The sequence below is a fragment of the Protopterus annectens genome, chromosome 15.part0 (genome assembly GCF_019279795.1).
Source record: "Protopterus annectens isolate FY-2018-M chromosome 15.part0, PAN1.0, whole genome shotgun sequence".
Classification (NCBI taxonomy): Eukaryota; Metazoa; Chordata; order Ceratodontiformes; family Protopteridae; genus Protopterus; species Protopterus annectens.
Genome location: NC_056749.1, coordinates 44,189,668 through 44,207,167, shown reverse-complemented (window position 1 = coordinate 44,207,167; position 17,500 = coordinate 44,189,668). Strand labels below are relative to the sequence as shown.

Here is a 17,500-nt window from a genome sequence, read left to right as displayed (position 1 = left end):
AATATGTGAAAATTTACCTTTCCTCTTACGGTACTTTTCCGTTATCGGGACAACAACTGCAAAGCGCTACCCCATGCACACAATGATCGCATAGCTGTTACAGAGAATTTATATCTGCACTAAACAGCACTCTGCAAACATCTGACAACTGTTACATGTTTAGAGGAGATGTTACCTAGATGGACCACCATAAGTCAGGAGTTACTTGTGCCTTTGAATTCCATTTTCCAGATTCTTTTGTAATGCGTTGTCGTAGTTTGAACCTTTACTTATGTTCAGCACTGCACCATGCCGACTAAGTGTTATAGTTTATTACACATGTGGTTTGGAAACTAACCTACTGCTTTAAGTTTGAATAGTCACTCTCCTAGACATTTGAAACCACAGCTGAAAGGCAGCAGTTTAGTTTTTAACGGATGACAGAATGCTGGCAGCACTGAAACAATAATATCAAAGGATTAATGTGCCTCTAAGTGGAAGCATTTGCATTAAGCAACTTTTGTCACAATGACTATTCTTAGGTGAACATGTTAAGTGTTGAACATGATCAAAACAGAATCCAAGGGAGAGAGTGCATTCAGAAGTGGTGCATATAAATCAGAGTTTCAGGCTATGAGGCATTCAGGCAGTGAGAACTAATAAACAGTTAAAGCAGGATCTCGTCACCAAGAACAAATGGGTCGACTGACAACAGTAACCATGTCAATAAAATTAGAGCTACAGAAAGCCTTGTTTTCCACCGTTGTAATCAAGCTGAGTTCATACTTACATATGGAAGATTAATAACATAGGCTAAGGAGATCATTGAGTGCACAGGGTAGCGCTTTACAGCTGTTGCCCCGATAATGGAAAAGTACCCCTCTTACTAACTCCTATACTTGGAGAATTTTCACTCTTACCACATAGCTAATTGTACTTTGGAGTAATATGCTTTTTTACATCAGTATATTTAGTTAAAACACCCCAGTCCAATTTTATAATAGTATATATATATATATATATATATATATATATATATATATATATATATATATATATGCCATTGGTTCCATATCCATAAGTAAGTGGAAACCACATCATTGAATGGTTAGTTTAACTCTAAGCTTAAATTCACCATATTATCCTTTGCTTCACTAGCTTCTCTTAAATTTATATCATCTTTGGATTAATTATTCCAAGGCCTATTCCTAAATTTATATAAAATTCCTTCAGTTGTAGTTCTCTCCAAAATGTACTTCTCTGACCAAGCAATATGTTCTTAGGATGCATGGTATCCCTCTGTAAACAATTATTACCTTTAACTTTTTGTGAACTCATGCTTGAATTTCTCTTGTAATATTGTTATAAACCTGCACATCTGAAAAGTTGCATACATATTCTAAAAATTCTATTGTAAAGAATGCAAACTCACATCTATTATTCAAATATTTTGCAAATTATTTTCATTCTAAACTACTACTTCACCATACAAAGAAAACGACTTCAACTCTACAGGTCCACTCAGCATCAAATCTTGTGCAAATATTAAACATTCAGGTTTATTAATAAATATAAAACAGATGAAATACAGCCTAAAATATCAACCCATGCCTATCCTTAACAACTAAACTCATGAAAAGAGACAAAAAGCATTGAAGGTCTTGGGGGAAAAAAAACAAACTCTCACTTTACTAACATATAGACAATTAAGAAACTAGCAAAACAACTTGGCACCAAAGACAGGAAAGCCTGCGACTCAAACAGTCAAAACATGCACACTAATAATCCAAAACTATTCTGCACCTCAATCAATAAACTGTTAAATCCATGACAAGATACACAGCCAACATCAAACACACAGAAACAAAATTATATCATAGCCAACCAATTCAATACCAGCTTTATACAGACGGTGCAGTCATTAACCAACCAGGCAACAAATCAAGAACTTGATGCCCTTATTCAAATAATATCCAACATTTCTACTTCCAACCAATCCCCACATTGAACCCTACTACAACTGTCCCAGTCAATCTACCTGGCAAATATATTAAACGAGCAGCAGAGGTTACTGCATGACCACTTTCAATTCTGATAAATCAGTCCATATCTAAAAATAAATTACCCCTTGCTATTGGAAAAAAAAAAACATTCATTAGTCCACTGCACAAGGGTGGAAACAATAAAAAACTTTGAAACCATAGGCTGTCATTTTACCCCCCCCCAAAAACAAAAATATTAGAAAAAGATATTCATATGCAAGTTCTCAACAAGGCTTCCATCCTCATCACAGCACAACTACTGACATGTTGTCTATGCCAACACCACCATGACAGAACAAGTAAGGCACACAAAAGTGAGATATTCTTGACAATTTGAAAAATACTCTACAAAAATAAGAAAGTTGTTTAAATTTGGAAAGAATGCGGCTACTCTGTAGCCTGCAATGTGCTACAACTAGAGCCAGACATTTTATGAACTCTTTCAGAGGAGTGCATAACCCAAAGGGTAAGGCAGATAAATGACAATGTGATCCAGACACATAAAACCTTAGGAAACCTCGGAGGTCTGGATGGATATGAATAAAATAAGTATCTTTTAAATCCAAGGTTACCTCCCCCCCTTCAAAAAAAAAAAAAAAAACTCAAATAAGGAAAAAAGGGGTAAGAGGCTGTGTACTAAAAGTGTTTTCAATCTGGTCACCATCAAAAATAGGTTTAGAAAAGAAAGCTCTAAAACTGATCTTCAGGGATTTTCTTTTTTTGACACCGGAAGCATTCTTGGGGGGGGGGGGGTGGTACAGTTGTGTACACTTACCATAAATGTAGATGTTTGAGTGTATTCACTGTTGCAGTCATTACATTTGGGTAATCTGCTGGCAGTTTGCCCTCAGTCGGCCTGATTAACAAAGTCTTGGGTCCTGCATCGGTTGCTGTCCCTTCTTCCATGACGTCAGGTCGTCAGGGGTATAAAACATGCAGCCGATGCCATTACATCAGTATTTCTTGCCCCAGATGTCAGGTGCCCCCCAAATGGGGAGCAAATAAAATCAAAAACACAAAAATATACCTCCAACCAAAAGCAAATACACCAAAAAGGCTTTTAAGCATAGAAAAAGAAAGTAGAGGTATAGTCAGAGAAAAACAGGGGGCTGGAGGGAGGGTAACCAGGACTGCAACAGTGAATACACTCGAACATCTGCATTTATGGTAAGTGTACACAACTGCACTATGTTCTTCGTGTTTCACTGCTGCAGTCATTACATTTGGGTAGATTCCCAAAGCTATGGTTGGGAGGAGGAATTTATACAGCATTAGGGCCAGCTATAAGGCCCTGCAAGACAGCAGTGGCAAACCCAGCTCTGGATTTAGAGAAAATTGGTAAATGATAATGCTTGGTGAAAGCATGTACAGAACTCCAGGTAGCAGCTTCTAGGATATCCCTGGTAGGAACACCACTGAGAAAGGCTGCAGAAGTAGACGCAGCCCTGGTGGAGTGAGATCTGATCCCCTGAGGGATAGGTTTTTCCATGGTGCTTATGGTGCTTATAGCAGAAATGAATGCAATGGCTTATCCAATTAGAAATGGTTTGTTTTGAAATAGCCTTCCCCTCTGCCCCCGCAGCAAGTGCTACTAGCAATTGTTCAGATTTTCTTTGAAATTTAGTTTGGTCCAAGTAGAATCTAAGTTGTTTCTGCATGTCCAAGGAATGCAGAATCCGTTCCCCTTTGTTCTGTGGATTGGGATAGAAGGTTGGCAAATAAATGGACTGATTAAGAGCCACACTGCAAACCACCCTGGGCATGAAGGATGGACTGGTCCTCAGAGATGCCCTGTCCACATGAAAGATGATGAAAGGCTCCACTGCCATAAGGGCCTGTAATTCAGATATCCTTCTAGCTGAAGTGATTGCTAAGAGGAAGGCTGTTTTCCAGGAAAGACATTTCAAGTCTGCAGTAGCAGTTGGCTCGAAAGGAGGTAGGGTGAGCTTCTCCAAAACAAAGTTAAGGTCCCAGGCAGGGGTAGGAGCTCTCCCGGGTGGTCTCAAGTTCTTTGCCCCTCTGAGATACTGCTTGAGCAGGGGATGAGAAAAGAGAGGTGGTTCTGTGTTATAGTGAGCTGAATTAGCTGAAGCTTGGATTTTAATAGAGGAAAAAAAGACAGGCCCTTGTGAAGCATCTCAGTTAAGTATTACAAATCTGAGATAAACTGGGCGTTGCTGTGCTCATCCCTAAAGATTGGTTCCAGGCACAGAATCTTTTCCATTTGTCAGCATAAGATTTTCTAGTACTAGGTCTTCTCGCCTCCAATATGACATCCATCACAGGTTTGCTGAGGGATGCTAAGGGTGAAGTTAAGTGATTAAGTTGATGAAGTTGCCCCAATAGCGGGCGACGAAAAGCGCTTAACATAATACAATTAACTAGTTTCTTTATTCATCTCACGCTGGTTTGATTCTGGAACCTTCTTGCTGATTCGTTTTGTTTTGGTATTTTAGAAGTTAAGTGATTAGCCAAGCTGCAAGGTTCAATGCTGGAAGCGGAGGGTGCAGAATTTGGTTCTCCTGCTGAGCCAGCAAGGAAGGTGTCTGAGGCAGGTGCCATGGAGATATTTGTGACGCACTGAGCAGGAGTGGGTACCAGTGTTGACGTGGCCAGTCTGGAGCAATCAAAATCATTCTTGGTTTGTCCTGTTTGACTTCTAGCAGGACTTTGGAGAGCAGAGGCAGAGGGTGATGGCGTAGCCTGACAGAGCATCCACTTTCAAGGCTTTTTTGTGGGGAGTCCTTGTGCAAAATTTGTCCGACTGGTAGTTGTGGGGTAGGCAAATAGATCTATGTCTGGGCTCCTCATTTGCTTGTCAACATGTTGGAAAATCCATGGTTCCAGTTTCCACTCATGTGGGTCCATGAAATTTCCGCTTAGTCCGGCTGCCAGTGTATTCAATTTTCCTGGCAGGAACTGAGCTTGTAGGTGCACTTGGTAGCTCAAGGCCGTGTTCCACAATGCCATGGCTAGTCGGCATAGAGGGTAGGAATGTGTACCTCCCTGCTTATGTACCACATAACCGTGGTGTTGTCAGTCTTTACCATTAGTTGTCCTGGAAGAATGTAGTCCTTGAAGGCTGTCAGAGCATTCTGTACAGCTAACATTTCTTTTTGACTGATATGTAGGTGCATTTGATTTGGGTTCCATTTGCCCTGAATGCACTTCCCTGCCAGGTGAACCCCCCCCCCCATGCATAGTCTGATGCATCTGTAGTTAGGGTTTGGGCGGCAGGGGGTAGTGTGAATGGCAGTCCCTTGTCTTGGTGGCAGGCCTCTGCCCACCATAGGAACTCCAGGCATAGGCAAGGTATGATAGGAATCATGGTTTCCAGGCTATGACAATGTTGACTCCATAGACTTTTTAAGTACCACTGAAGTTTCCTCATATGCAGTCTTGCATATGAAATTAGAAGAATGCAGGAGGCCATGAACCCCAAGGCTTGCAGTATTTGTCTTGCAGATAGCAGGGTTTTTGTGGCCACTTGTTTGAAGTAGGTTACCAAATGAATTTGTTTTTCTGGTGTGAGGAAAGCCATCTGGGCAGTTGTATTCAAGCTTGCACCCAGGAATGTAATCTGTTGAGAGGGTACCCAGTTGTGACTTCTTTTCGTTTATGGTGTACCCCAGAAAAGATAGAAGCCTTTTTACAAACGCCAAATGACTTATAAGTATGGCCTGGTTTTCTGCCTGAATTAGACAATCGTCCAGGTATGGATATATTTGAATATTTCTTTGCCTGCAAAATGCAATTACTGGAGCCAGGCACTTTGTGAATACTCTGGGCGCAGTAGACAAGCCAAAGGGCAGTGAAGAGAACTGATAATGCAAGTAGCCTGCTTTGAAGCATAGGTATCTTCTGCAAGATTTCCTGATTGGGATATGCAGGTAAGCTTCTTTTAAATCTAGAGTTGCCAATCAGGCATCTTTGCCTAGCATAAGAAGTAATTGAAGAGTCAGCATCTTGAATTTTGGAATGTCCAGAAAGGTGTTTAGAGTAGACAGGTCCAGAATTGGACACCATGATTTGTCTTTTCTGGGACAAGGAAAAGCCTGGAATACAAACCTTGTCCCCTTTCCTCTTCTAGTACCGATTGAATAGCCCCCATGTTTAAGAGGGAAAGTACTTGTTTTTGAGCCTCTGCCCACTGATTTGGGGGCAGGTCTGGCCACCCGTATGGTGTTGGCAACGTGTGGAAATGAAATCTGTATCCCTGGGACACTATTTAAAACCCATTTGTTCTGGGTTATGAGTTCCCAGTTTTTTGCATGAAGAGCAATCTTTCCCCCCAAAGGGGCGGCTAAAAGGTAAGTGCTTGGTAATTTTAAAGGAATGTCATTGAGACTGTTTACCATAGGGGGTTATTCTTGTTATTTCCAGATTTGGAAGTGGAGGCCCGCCATTGCTTAGTGCTGAGAGTCCTATGGGACTGAAACCTGGTGCTTTTGGTGTGTCTGGGTTTGGCTTGAGAGGGTCTGGAAGGTGCTGGAAAGGACCAATTCTTAGTAGGCCAGTGCCTACTAAATCTTGGAGGGTGCACTTGCAAGAAATCTTTTACAGTTTGCATAGATTTAGCTTTATCTTCCATCTTTTTTAGAACTTCTTCAGCCTTATTGCTAAACAGGTGGTCCTGACTGGGCGTCGGATTTTTAGACATGGATCGAGATTTAGGCCTTAGTATAGACGGTGGAGTCGGTATAATATGCAAGTCTGTAGGCCTGAATACACCCTCAGAAGCCGGTACCTGCACAGCGGCTCCAGACCCATCCAGGGTAGAGACATTCGCAGGTTCCATAGGTGAAGTATCTCACGGCATACCAGACCCCGAATGGGTCTCAGTAGAGGCCTGCGAGTCAGAAGTAGCTGGTATCAGGGGCTGCGAAAGCGCCACACAGAGTACTGGCGACTGGCTTAGGAGAAGCGTCGGCGGTCGTTTTGGACCTCGACATCCTGTCTTTACCTTCGTGTTTTTTCGGAATCCCGGTAGTCAGATGGCTAACCAATGTCATTTCTGGGTAATTAAACCGAGAACCAAAATATTTAGAGGCAAAAATGTACCGACGACGGAGAGTGCGCTGATTAAATAAAGCACAAAACTGACAGCAAGGTACATCGTGGTCAGGGCCTAGGCAAGGAATACAGTACGAATGAAAATCTTTATGAGGTATTTGCTTTCCACAAGTAATGCGATTATTAACTTTTACCGACATCGGTAAGGAGCAAGAAAAAGTTTCCCCAACGGGGTACTTAGGTTTAAGTTGAAGACTTCGGCTTTGAAACTCGAAAACGAAAATTTCAGGAGTCGGCCGACTGGCACTTGCAAACTGCTTCTGCTTCGGGCACCACACTGCAAGAAAGACTGATGTAATGGCGTCGGCTGCATGTTTTATACCCCTGACGATCTGACGTCAGGGAAGAAGGGACAGCAACCGACGCAGGACCCAAGACTTTGTTAATCAGGCCGACTGAGGGCAACCTGCCAGCAGATTACCCAAATGTAATGCAACAGTGAAACACGAAGAACATCCTTCCCAACTAGGAAGAAGGAACAGTTTCTATTCTTCCCTGAGAAAGCATGTGCTGTAGGATAGCAGGTGAGAAGGGGATTTCCTCCCACTGCTATCCTTGGCCCTGGGATTTCCTCCCACTAATATCCTTGGCCCTGGTATTTCCTCCCACTGCTATGCTTGGCCCTGGGATTTCCTCCCACTGCTATCCTTGGCGCTGGGATTTCCTCCCACTGCTATCCTTGGCGCTGGGATTTCCTCCCACTGCTATCCTTAGCCCTAGGATTTCCTCCCACTGCTATCCTTGGCCCTGGGATTTCCTCCCACTGCTATCCTTGGCCCTGGGATTTCCTCCCACTGCTATCCTTGGCCCTGGGATTTCCTCCTACTGCTATCATTGGCCCTGGGATTTCCTCCCACTGCTATCCTTAGCCCTAGGATTTACTCCCACTGCTATCATTAGCCCTGGGATTTCCTCCCACTGCTATCCTTAGCCCTGCTGAATCAGTCTCAGAACACATTTGTCTGAAACAATTTGTTTCCAAAGACAGAAACGGAGATTCAGACTTTCTGGAAGGGATAAAGGACTGCCACTGTGGTAGGAGGAACAAGGTGCCTTACACATTCTGACTTATTTGACTGTCCTTTGTTCTGGGGGGGGGGGGGGTCCTGCTTTCTTTTTAAAACCTCCCTTACCAGCATTTTGCTGATACCATTTGCCTTGTTTATTACCGAAAATGGCAAGGGAATAGCAAAACCACTGGAAAATTCAGAGAAGGAGAGGTGAAAATGACTCAATCTAATAAGACATGTATTAAGTCTCTACCTCTCCCTACCATCCATCCAACATAATTCTACTTACTCTTAAAACATTCTTTCTTTCCTACCTCTCACTTGTTCTTTATCGCCTGCTACTAAAAGTTTTCTTTGTAAACATACATTTAAAACAGTACTGTACAAATTTCCATTGTCTTGTGTCTATATATGTTAACCTTTCTACATTTGTCTTGCACTTCTGTTTGCTACATATTTTATTTGACAGGAATACTGTTGAAATGTAATAGTTTTGGAGCTTTGCTTTGGGCTGACACAGAAAAGGAGCCTCTTGTTCACCCAGCTGGCCTACCATGGATCACAGAGAATGCATGAATAAGTAACGCATGTTGTTTCTCATGACGCTCATGGCATAGCCTGGCTGTTTTATTTTCTTGAATCACATCTGAAATATGAGCTTTTTTAACTAAACTGAAGTAGGTCTCTTATTCTATAGAAATCAGTATGAAATGGATGAATAAATGTACATTTCTGCCACAGGTTTACCAGAAAAAAAGGTACTGTTAAATGTAAAGGAAATGTTTGGTAGTTTAAAAGAGACATACCTTTGTTCTGGTAGATGGTTTTGCAGTACACATCCAGGACACAGCATCGACGACAGCTTTGTCGGGTACAGTGGAAAATGGAATCAAACACTTCAACAGCGCGATGTTTAGAAGATCTGCTAGTTTAAAAATAGAAAATGTCATTATCCAATGAAATTCAAGACAAGTTAACAAAACAAGCTGTATAGACACAGAATACAGAACAATTGGGGGCACTTATAAGTTTGATTCATCCACCTTCTTCCCACCACTTGCAAGTGTACCTCTAATGTCTCTTTATAGAGGGTTGCCCTCTTTCATGGTCTACCTCAGCATTAGAAGTAGCCAGGGATACTGCAACAGTGAAACATCATCCCATGTCCTCACCACTCCATGAACCCTTTCTCCAATCCATGGCAAACAAACCATGGGCACTTGAATCGCATGTTATTTAACCTCATCAGCCCACAGAGCCATTACTCAAATCTGGTTATTACTGTTTTTCACTAGGTACTGATTTTATGTTATTTATGAAGGACATCTGAATCGAACCAATGACATAAGTTAATTAATTTCATTACTGGCAAAATATACAAGTGGAGTGTGCATGATCCACTATTTTACCATATTCCCATTTGAAAAAGCCAGTAAGTGCCCTTCCTAATACTTATCCAATCATTAACAAAAAGACAAAACATTGAGAAGCATGCTGCCTCACTAAAGTTTCCTATCACCTAGGTTGGGAGGGTGGCCTAATGGTTAAGGTGTTTGCCTTATAAACACAAAGTGCAGGGTTCGAGTCTCACAAGAGATAATTGGCTAGGCTTAAAATGGCTCGCAAGGGCAGTTAGCTTAGTACTAATCTATGAATCTATGAAAAAACTCTGTTGCAAAACAGAAGCCCATGAAGTATTAGCACACATCTTCATTGCACTTCCTGGGATAAGATGAAAGAAAAAGCCAGAGGCGGCTTCAGGGATTTTTTTTCATCTATATCTTTTTTATTTTATTTAGTCATTTTGCAACCAGACAAGACAGGTTAGCCCCATGTCCTTGTATTACTAACATGTTTATATTACTGCTGTCCACTTTACCATATTCGAATACCTCCTTCCATTCTTTGTTAACCATTTCTTAGTCATCCTTGTAATCTATAAACTTTTAGGGTAAAGCTTGTAAGAATTAAGATGCTTTTTGTTAACATTCATGTCCGTTTATAAATTATTTTCCACCACCTAGCTAGATTTTTTATCTTTTGCCAGTTCTACGCAATTGTCACTTATCTCCTTTATGCAAAAAAGCCAAGATAATTTGATTTCCTTAGTGAATATTTCTTCACATTTCTTGCATATTACAATTCAGATACAATTTATGCAATAAAAATGCACACTAAATCTGATGCTTCGTCTTCATATCAGCAGCAAGTAAAATATCATTTGTTTTCTTTTTCCTTTTGTAAAGATTTCTGGTTTAAGCAACCACCTGAAATATATTCTCGCTTGCTGGTCCCATACTTATGTTTACACTGCAATGCCATGTGATCTTTTCCATGCAACTCCCTAGATTATTCCATTTTATATGCTGATTAAATTCCCATCTCCTCTGGAACTGACTTCTTGCTTCTATTAAACCAGCATAAACCACCCTTCCTATTTCTTTTATTTTTATTGCAATTTTCCTGCTATGGCTTCTCTACTTACTCATCTGTTTTTTACACTATTTTATATAACCACGTGACTGCTGCAGACTTCCATTACATCCACTCAGACCTTCGTCTCTCACTTCCTCCATCTTTATCGTCATTCCCTACACATTCCCAAAACGTTTTCCTTTCATTGTTCTTTCAAACCCGCTGTGCTGTTACAAGCTGTTGTGCATACAAGCCATCTCATGGGCGTGCCCCGGCCACACTGCTGTTTCAGCTATTAACTTGATTTTGCATAATTCTTGATTCATTAGTGTGTTTTTCTAACTTTTTGTTTTTCACTAACATTCCTTTACAATCTTCAAAAAGTGTAGTGGAACAAGTCCTACTTACTTGTAACAGCAGATGCTCAAATTCCTAACAACCTTAGTGGCATTTTGGGTTATCTACCAAGGTAATCCAGCACTAAGCCATTAAAATGTTTTTAGTTCCTTTAGTCTTATACACAGGTCAGGCAAGCTTATCAACTGGAAGAGAAGTTGTGGATAGCAATTAAAAAAAAAAGAGTTAAAGGATTTTATCTGGGAAGGGAAGACAACAAGGGTCAAGTGGGATAAACTGATTCTACCAATAGAACAAGGTGGAGTAGGATTACCTAATTTGAAGAGGTATTTTAGAGCAACACAGTTAAGGCCCTTATACACAGCACAAGCAGAAAACTATAATTCAAAGTAGAAAGGAATGATGCTGACAGAGGGGGAAAGCTCAAGAAATAAGGAGAGACTGGGATTTTGGATGCAGACTCCTAAGAACAACCAAAATTATACAGAGTGTTATATTCATAAAATAGCAGGGAGTATTCTAAGAACCAAACCAGCACGAGAATGCAGAGAAGAGATTTTGCCGATAGGTTTTGACTGTGGTCAGGGATACAGATAATAGGCAAGAGGGGTTGGAATTTATTGGAGAAAACTGGCAAATGAACCAAGGTACTGGGAGCAAATAACTAGAAAGGGAAAGGTGACAGAATGGGAAGAGGCCAAGAATGTATTTGGACTGCAGGTTTGAGATTGCCTTCCCTATCAAGAATGGATATCAGAGTACAGGCAAAGAGAAAAAAATAGAGCACTAAGTGAAAGACCAGCACTGGTAAAATTTTTAATAGAATCCAGAACAGAAGCTGCTGTTAAAAAAAGGAATAATTAGTAAAGCATATAAAATATTGCATGATAACTATAAGAATCAATCAGACAAGCTTAGAAGGGATTGGGAATAGAGACTGGATAAGTAATTCACAAAGAGACAAATGGGAGATATATGTATATCTCCCAAATACGCAACAAAGTCTAGAAGATTTAGGATCGTTGTCTGAAGTGTTTACACAAGAATTTTTATACCCCAAGTAGACTCCAAAGTCTGATGTGGATATTCTATGCTTGGTGCCACAGCCATGGGCTCAAGCTCAATGCCAAGAAATGTATAGTTGTCCCCTTTGGGAAAATACATGTACCCATGAATTACCACATAGGTGGCAGTACACTAAACACCGAAAGTGTGATGAGATTTAGGGACACAGGTGGACAGTGGTCTCACCTTCGATAACCACATTGCCACAGCTGTCAGGAAATCCTGCTGTCAGGAAATACTTCTATGTGGCACACCACATCACTAAGGGCTTTTCATCCAGAAAACAGGAGGTCATTGTCCCACTGTATTCATCCGTCATTAGACCCATTATAGAATACAATGGCCCATTAGGTATGTACCTCTCAAGACACCTGCAACAACTGGAAAGGCCTCAGAAATACCTCACTAAAAGAATCACAGGCCTAAAGCAGATGCCCTATGGTGACTGTCTAAAAAAAATCTCCACCTATACTCTGTCGCATATCATCTACTCAGAGGCGATCTCTGCTCAACATACAAGGCCATGTCAAACCCAGAGCTGTTAGACATGCTACTCTTAAAGAAATCCCAATCCCTCAGAGACACACGCTCCAGGGATCTAAACCTTGTCATCACAATGAACAAAACATGCTGGAGGGATACGCTCCTGACCCAGTGACTCCCCAGACTCTGGAATAGACTGCCCATACATGTCAAGCAGAGCACCTCTTTGGCCCTCTTCAAAAGGAACCTTGATGATGAGATGAGAGATAGGAAATTCACCCCGGGGATCATGTCAGTCGCCCTGCTAGACAGGGGTCCAGGGAAGTAAATACATTGGGGAAGAAATAGCCAGGGAATTGTTATGGCTAGGCTTGTACAGGCCCTAGGGCCAATTGCCTAGTACCAACCTACGGACCTATAAGAATTTTTCCTCGGGTGGATAGCAAATTCTGGAGGTGTGATGGGCAAGAAAGAGGCAGTTCGGAACATATTTTTTGGAAGTATGATGACCTGAAAGACTTTTGGGATTCCCTGCAGACCGCTCTGAGATGCTGGGTAAGTGGACTGGATTGACTGGGGAAATGATTTTTTGAGTTGTGTTACAGAATTGGAATTGCCTAGACATAGAAAGGCCTTGCAGAGTCTAATTATGGTTGCTGCCAAAAAAGCAATTACTAGTAAATGGAAATCTAAGTCTAGACCAACTTTACTAGAAGTAGTGAATATAGTAACAGAGATAAAACAAATGGAATTGGGATCTTTAGAAAAGGGTAGGAGCAAACTACATAGGAAAAATGGGAATTGTGGGAACAATATATGCAGAGCAGGAACAAGGTTTACGAGGTACGATTTGAATGAGCTATATAATGCTTAACTGACAATGACTGGATGGTTTATAAGTGATGTATAGTGTTTACAACAACAGTTTTTTCGATGGTGTCTGTGATGTAAACTACAACTAAAGTGATATAATTTTGTATGTTTTTCGTTTATATAAATGTAAGACTGCCTTTGTCATATGTGCACATTTAATAAAGATGTTTGGAAAAACAAATATAGTAATCTCATATTGGCCAGCTTTCAAAAGCTGAGCCCCCCGCACTATTTTTTAACAAATGAATGACTAAGCATATCCTGAGAGGAAGTGTACTCTCTTCCTTTGAGGTTTGAATTCAGCCTTATTCGTTTCCACAAAGAAATACAGGAAACTAGCTGAATCAAAAGTAAATTCCCAGCCAATCACAACACCATATAAAAAACAAATCCATCATCAACCAAATCAAACAGGTTGACACCCACCTCAACTATGCACAATCTGGGGATGGCAGTTGGGTGCTACCACTGAAGCAGTCAGGAATTGAAACTATTACAGGTAAATAGGACTTCTGCAACTGCACTATGTTCATCATTCTCACTGCCTCCGTGGCAATTTAGGTAGATTCCCAAAGCTTTCCCCTACCTGGGAGACAGAAGAAGGATCCAGAAGCCCCTGAAGAATGATCCTAAAAAAAGCTTTTTCGGACCTTGAAAATGAATCCAGTTTGTAGCGTTTAGTGAAGGTATGAACAAAGGACTAGGTTTGCTGCCTCTAGAATAGAAGAGTCCATGAACTCCCATGGACACTGCTCCCCATGCAAAATCTGAAAAATCCATCTGGACAGATCAGACTGGGACCTGAAGAGAGAAAGGAGTCTGGGATTTACAGACAGCTGATGCCTCCACCACTGCAGTTCCTGCTCTACAAAACCTTCTCCCGGTATCTGGAAATCTGGATAAGGGTGCTGGGTACCATTCAGTTTTTCCTCATGAGGAGAACAGATGCCAAAAGACTTAGAATTTTGAGAAACTCTCATACTGACGTCACAAACAGCAGACAGAAATCCAAGGCAATGCCCCGATAGAGCAGAACTTTGTCTTTACCATTGGTTTTACTGTTTCTTAGGTTCATAGGTTCATACTAGGCTATCTGCCCTGGGGCAATTATAAGCCTAGCCCGATTCTGTATGGCTTACGCCACCCCTTGATTTGAGTATACTGTGCCCTTTTTAAGGTTTAGTTTACTGTGCCTCTGTCTAATACTGACACGGGAGTAATCCCTGGGACAAACCTACGATCCCCCATCCACTTATCGAGATTCTTCTTGAAGAGATTCAGTGAGGTGCTCTGCCTCACATGAACTGGAATTCTATTTCAGAGCGAAGGGAGCCTCTGGGTTATGAACCTGTCCCTCCAGCAAGTTCTATTTATTTCTGTGCTGAGGTTCAAGTCCCTCAAGGGTGTGGCTCTAAGGGATTTAGATTTACTGAGATGGAGCATGTCCATTAATTCTGGATTTGACATAGCTTTGTATGTCAGGCATAGATTGCCTCGAAGTAGGCGGTATGCAACTGAGTAGAGCTGGAGTTTTTTTTTAACCGAGCAGCATATGGCATCTGTTTGAAACCCTTGATCCTCTTGGTGAGATACTTTTGGGGTCTTTATAATTGCTGCAGGTGTCGGGTAAGGTACATCCCAAAAGGGGCATTGTATTCTATGATGGGCCTGATGAGGGATGAATAAAGGGGCACGATTACCTCTCTTGATCTAGATGTGAAACCCTTCGTGATGAGGTGGGCTATGTAGAAGGTCTTTCTAACCACTTTGGCAATGTGGTTTTCAAAGGAGAGATTGCTATCAACTTGGGTCCCCAGGTCCCTAATAACTTTCTCTGTACTTAATAGGTTTCCGCCTATGTGGTAATTTGTGGGCACATTGTTTTTGCCAAAGGGTATGACTATACATTTTTTGGCATTTAGCTTTAAACCATGGCGCTGGCACCAGTTATCTGTCTCTGAGACCTTTTTGAAGGATGTTTGTGTCAGCTGGAGAGTTGATTATGGCGCCCAGTTTGCAGTCGTCTGCGAACTTGGTGAGCCATAGTCCTCCCACGTTTGCCTGAACCTCGGAAAAGTATATACCGAACAAGAGTGGCCCCAGGACAGTACCCTGTGGGATGCCACTTGTGACCGGTTTCGAGTCTGACATGGCTCCAGCAACTCTCACTTTGTGGGTTCTGTCTTTGAGCCAGTTTGCGACCCACCTTGTGACATAGGGGTTTATATTTAAGCTGGATAGCTTATCTATGATGCCCGAGTGGGGTATTGCGTCAAATGCCTTTGCAAGGTCCAGATAGGCTGTGTGGACTACCTTCCCTTCATCTATGGCTTTGGTGACTGTTTCAAAGAAGTCAACCAGGTTCAAAAGGCAGGATCTGCCCTTGACAAAGCCGAACTGGGTAGGATCTAGTGTCTGTAGGTCCCCAATGTCTTTGTTTATGAGCTCCATGATGATCCTCCCCAGAGCCTTGCAGACTAAGCTAGTCAGGCTTATGGGGCGATAGTTTCCAGGGTCCGTAGAGGCTCCACCTTTGTGGAGTGGGACCACTGTTGCTGTACGCCACTCTGTGGGCACATATCCTGTAGTGAGGCTGAGAGTGTATAGCTGTTTTATTTGAGGGATTAGTTCCTCTTGTAGTTCACATAGGACGCAACCTGGGACACCATCTGGTCCCATGGAAGCAGTGTTTTTTGCTTTGGAGAGGGCAGCCTTCACTTGAGCATCTGAGATGTTTGGGAGGAAGCTCTCTGCCGGGATAGATACTTGCTCTTTTGGGGGGGAGGGGGTGGAGAAGTTTGCACTGAACCTGTCTGCCAGGATATTGGCGATGTCTGTGGGTTCAGTGTATTTTTTGTCATTTAGAATCAACTCAGAACAAGTCTGGGAGTTGCATCCCAGGTTTCTAACATAACTGAAAAAAGCCTTATGATTGTCTTTGGTGTCCTGTGCAATATTTCTCTCAAAGCTGGCCTTGGAGGATTTTATGAGGGATCGTAATTTTGTGCTAGTACTGATCAGAGATGCCTTCCCTATTAGGGATTTTGCTGTATCATGTAGTAGCTTCCTCCTTCTGTTGTACAGTTTATTTACGGCAGGGGTCCACTAGACTGGACGCCTGCCTTTGGATGATTGGGTCTTGGTTTTGTTTGGGATAGCATGATCCATGCATTCCTGGAGATGTCCGTAGAATGCATTTATATGGGATTCTGCAGTTTGGGCTGTAGTTTCCACTGGCCCTGGGGCCTTGAAGGATTCCACTTTGGTTTTGAGAAGTAAGAAGTTCGCTTTTGAAAAGTTTTTCACTGTGGTTTTTCTGGGCTGGGGTTGGGGTCGGGATGTGGCATCCAGTGAAATTAATTTATGGTCTGATATTACCAATGAGGGATATACTTCTGGTGTGGAGCATAGAGTCCCCATGTTGGTAATGATCAGGTCTAGTATGTTGTCCCCTCTTATGGGAGTGGTGACTAGTTGTTCCATAGCATTTGAGATTATAATTTCCAGGAATCTTTGGGCTAAGGTGCTGGGGCTTGAGTAGTGCTCCCAGTCAATGTTTGGGTAGTTGAAGTTGCCCAATATAATGGTGTTCGGAGAGATCTTCATGTTCTCCAATGTTTTCAGGAAAGCCGAATGGGATTCCTGACTTTGAGAGGGTGGTCTGTAGGATGCTATAAACTGAAAAGCAGTCTTGCCCACTGTTAGTTGCACATGGATGGTCTCCGATACTTCGTGCAATGCCACTAACCTGGAGGTGTGGATATCCTTAATAAATATGGAAACTCACCCTCCTTTTGTGGTTCGGTCCGGGTTTTGGGGCCGAAAAGCATGATACGAGGTATAGCCTGGTAGCGCTGGGGTGCTCTCTGGAGCCTTGAACCAGGTTTCTGTCACTGCACAAATATCGATGTTCTCCATACCGAGGAGAGCTTCAAGTGCGTGCATCTTGAGGTTAAGACTTCTGGCGTTTAGCAGCATTACCCTTAGTTTCTTGTTCCTTGTGCTGTCTATGGGGGTGGGTTTGACTTTTGAGCCTTGCCTAAAAAGGCACTATGGGGGTGGCAAGAGCCTTTGCCAATATCCGAAAGCCCAGTGGTGACAGGTGCAAGCCGTCCCTAGCGAAGCAACGTGGCTTGTCGATCATGTCATCCCAGGCTGACAGACACTGGATCCCCTTTGAATGACACCAACATTTTTAGGCCC

At 42.2% G+C, this 17,500-nt stretch overlaps 1 protein-coding gene across 1 annotated transcript in view; it reads right to left on the bottom strand.

The window, feature by feature from the left end:
* CENPI (centromere protein I) overlaps positions 1–17,500 on the bottom strand; it is a 2,543,587-nt gene that overhangs the window by 2,271,873 nt on the left and 254,214 nt on the right. The window contains exon 3 of the mRNA XM_044057225.1: positions 8,911–9,029. Coding sequence (XP_043913160.1) covers positions 8,911–9,029 — 119 coding nt within the window. The remainder of the gene's footprint in view (positions 1–8,910; positions 9,030–17,500) is intronic.